The 3,855-nt window shown below is 34.1% G+C and overlaps 1 protein-coding gene across 1 annotated transcript; it reads left to right on the plus strand.

Annotated features, from left to right (window-relative positions):
- Positions 1 to 2,159: 2,159 nt before the first annotated feature.
- LOC8281731 (influenza virus NS1A-binding protein homolog A) lies at positions 2,160 to 3,565 on the plus strand. Its single transcript, XM_015720686.2, has one exon. The coding sequence runs from the start codon at positions 2,265 to 2,267 to the stop codon at positions 3,375 to 3,377; it is 1,113 nt and encodes a 370-aa protein (XP_015576172.1). The 5' UTR covers positions 2,160 to 2,264; the 3' UTR covers positions 3,378 to 3,565.
- Positions 3,566 to 3,855: the final 290 nt, after the last annotated feature.

The following is a 3,855-nucleotide window of genomic DNA, read 5'->3' on the forward strand; positions in this document are numbered from 1 at the left end:
TCACACACACACACACACACACATATATATATATATATATATATACATATTATGAATTTATAATTTACAACATATAAACCTACAAGTCATTTTATAAATTTAAATTATAATATTGATGTTTGGAGAAAAAAAGGTTAAAATTATTTTTACTAATTTAGAAAAATAAAATTATTTTTTATATTTACTCTTAATTATGTTAATAAAAATTTATATTATTTTAATATATAATATCTTTTTTATAAACATATTAATATATTCTTAAAAATGAATTTAGTGTTGTAGTAAAAAGGAAATATAAAATACAAAATTGAAATAGAAATATTATAATGATTAATAATAATATAATAAAAATTAAGAAATGAGACATATGATAAAAAAATATTTTATAGTATATTGACTTATCTATCTTGTAATAGATTTAAATTTATGATATTAATTTACTTTTTTTTTATCTATTAACCATTTAATGATATAAGATAGTGAATCAATATCCAACTAAACAAGTCTTAGTTTTATTATTTATCAAAACACATACCTAATTTTATTATTTAATAATACACATGTATTTTGATTTTGATATATGATTGTTCATGTTTCCGGTGTATTTTGATTTTGGCACATGATTCTTTATGTTCTCGAGACATGATAGAACAACTCCTTGTCTATCAAAGGAGAAAAACATGGATTAGCAAATGGGCCTCCTCTAAATGGAAATTGCAAACTCAAAAGGTTTCTATTGGGCTAAAACAAATACACTTGAAGGCCAACCCATTTCAAGAATCCAACTATTGCCACCCATTCAATCCATTGTCCTATTGTTTCCTCATGATCCTAAAATCATTGCAGTACATAAACATGTGGTGACCACCCATTGAATTAGTAGCCTAGAAGGGTTCAACTTCTTAAGGAAATAATATGCTACCTCCATGACTCGGAGTTCTTATAACCCAAGTCGAGATATTCGTAACATGAGTGGGCAGTCCAATTCTATTTGTTATATAATTCTCAAGCAACTCGATTGTTGTTTCTTGCCACATGCTTCGATTGCTGCATGTTCCCCAAAATTCTTATTTCTTTTTTTATAAAAAAAAAAAAAATTAAGAAATGTGAAAGTTAATGTATTTGAAAAAAGAAAAGCAAAAAAGAAACTGAAAAGAAAGAAAAGCAGAAAAAGAGAAGAGATCCCAGAAGCTAACATGTTGAATAATAAAAAAGAAATGGTGTGCTTTTGCAGACACGAGTAAAAAGAGATACATTTCTTGATAAGGAGCCGAAGTTGTGTTGTGGTTAATGAGAGCAAGAATGTGAAGAAAAAAGAGATTCTATAGATGTTTGCTATCATGGCGTAGTATCTCATTTGGATTTCCTCCCTCCCTCTCTACTGACACCTCTTTTTCAGGCTGCTTACAGTGGTCTTCACATGCTACTTTTTCATATTGCTTCCTTTGTTTTCTCTTCTTCTCTCTCTCTTACACTAAATAATTTAAGGGCCGGAACTGAATGAAATTAGAATAAAGAACAATTATTTATATATTAATGGCGATGATGATGATCATGCTGGTAACATGAAATAAAAATGTTTGAATTGCTTCACCTGTCATGGCAAACGTTTTCAGCCTCCTAACAGATTCTGGCTTGTGATGTTGTAGACAGAATTACCAAATTAGATCCTGGTTGACATTTACAAGGCTAGTGAGTAGTTCCTAGTCAGTGATAATATCGAAGTGTGACACAAATCCATTACATATTTTACAATAATTAGATAAATAAGTACACACCCAAATCCAAAATTTTCATTTTCGGTTAGTGTCCTTTCATCTCAGTACAGTCCATGACCAAAGTGCAGTGCTATTAACAATGTTCATTGCTAAAAATATAACAAAGTGATGATTTTCCCAAATTTTAGAATCTGATTTCCTGTCTATTTTAGCCTTGAATTCTCCGGATGATATTTTGCCTCAGTGCAAACATATGACAATGCAAGAGACAAAAATTGTACCTTTTCATTTTTCTGATCAGTGATCAACAAGAAAATCCTAGATTTCATCTCCAGTTTTTTTAAGAATGTACATACCCTCCATGCCAAATTCTTAGTCTATGTCCCCATACAAAAACAGGCCTTTTGTTGTTTTCTCCGCTATCCTCCTCTATATCTTCGTGTAACTCTTTATTTTTCATTTCCCCTTTGATCTTACATTGGAAGTTGAACTATATAGGAAAACCTTGATTTAATACCAAAACCCCTCTGCTCCCTTACCAGTCCAATGGGTGCCTTACCTTCTCCACCACGACTAACAACGCCACAACCTTCGCCATCACCTGAATTTTCTTTATCAAAATATAGAGTTTGTGCCTCATTTTGTCACCAGAACATTTCCAATTGGATAGAGTGCTACGATCCATCTAACAACACTTGGAGTCATCTTAGCCTAATTCCAGGCCTAATTGATAACCATGTCTTGAAGGATTTTGTCATGGTTTCGTTAGGTAATTCAATTTATATAATTGGTGGAAGGTTATGTCACAGGGAAAGATCATCTTCTGAATATGATGAAATTAGTGACAGTGAAATCGAAGTACGATCAAAAGTTCTACGATACAATATTATTTTAAACGAATGGTTTGAATGCGCATCGCTAAAAATACCCCGTTATGATTTTGCTTGTACCACGTGCAAAAATAAAATTTATGTAGCAGGAGGGAAGTCCAACTTGGGTAGTGCCAGAGGAACTTCAAGTGCTGAGGTATATGATCCAATTGCTGATGAATGGACTCCACTGCCAAGCATGAGCACATTAAGGTACAAATGTGTAGGTGTAACATTTCAAGGAAAGATTCATGTGGTAGGGGGGTTTGCAGTGAGAGTGGATTCGGACAAAACCGAACCGTTTGTAACGGAACGAAGCTCTGCCGAGGTGTACGATACGCGAGCAGGGAAGTGGGACCTTGTGGCGGGGATGTGGCAACTAGATGTTCCACCTTACCAAATTGTAGCTATTGGTGAAAGGCTGTTGAGCTCAGGCGATTGCCTAAAAGCCTGGAAAGGTCATATTGAAGCATATGATGGGAGGCTTAATATGTGGGATGTGGTAGATGGGTCGCATTTACAAACTCTAAATTCTCCAATTTCTACGTCAGCTGCCAACTCAAAACATTGGTCACCAAGCCAGCGTTTATACCTAACTATGGCGCCAATAGGGACACACTTGTATTTCTTGGCAGGTTATCGGATGGCAGGGGAACTCCCACGTACGGTCTCCACAGTCCACAGTTTTGACACATCAGCAAAGGATCATGCATGGAGGCGCTTTGAGCCTGTGGAAGAGGAGGGTGAGAAAGTTCTTTGCAGCCATTGTTGTGTTGTTCAAATTTCTTAATTAACAACTTAAATTTTGATTACCAGTTACACTCTTTGTGGCATCTTATAAGTAGATTAATATCATATCATATGATGTAGTTTTTTCCTTTTTCAAGGTTTGTTTTACTCTTATTAATGTCCCTGAAGCTGTTATAATCTCAGCTCAGGAATTTACTTACCTTTGTCGCTAAATAAGATTAGATTTTGTAAAAACTCTTTAATATCATATCAGAATTTTAACAGCTTTATCAGTCTAGGATTGGTTTGGTTATGAATCGGCAAGAAAGGAAACTGTATGATTAGTCTTAGGTCCCACGACATGTACTAGTACACTAGCTCGTTAAGCAATTAAGCTGGCTGCCGGTGGCAGTGCTGATGATGTTTTTATCCAAAAATAGGAAAAAGAAAACCACTGACCCTGGTCATCATTATATACTTCTCTGCAAGTTTTTGAAACATTAAGGAACCCTACTTTTCCATAAAATTTGGAAATGAGA

The sequence above is a fragment of the Ricinus communis genome, chromosome 5 (assembly GCF_019578655.1).
Source record: "Ricinus communis isolate WT05 ecotype wild-type chromosome 5, ASM1957865v1, whole genome shotgun sequence".
Lineage (NCBI taxonomy): Eukaryota > Viridiplantae > Streptophyta > Magnoliopsida > Malpighiales > Euphorbiaceae > Ricinus > Ricinus communis.

Bases quoted from the DNA above. Each gene is read 5' to 3' on its own strand.
- LOC8281731 (XM_015720686.2), top strand. From the start codon at position 2,265: ATGGGTGCCTTACCTTCTCCACCACGACTAACAACGCCACAACCTTCG.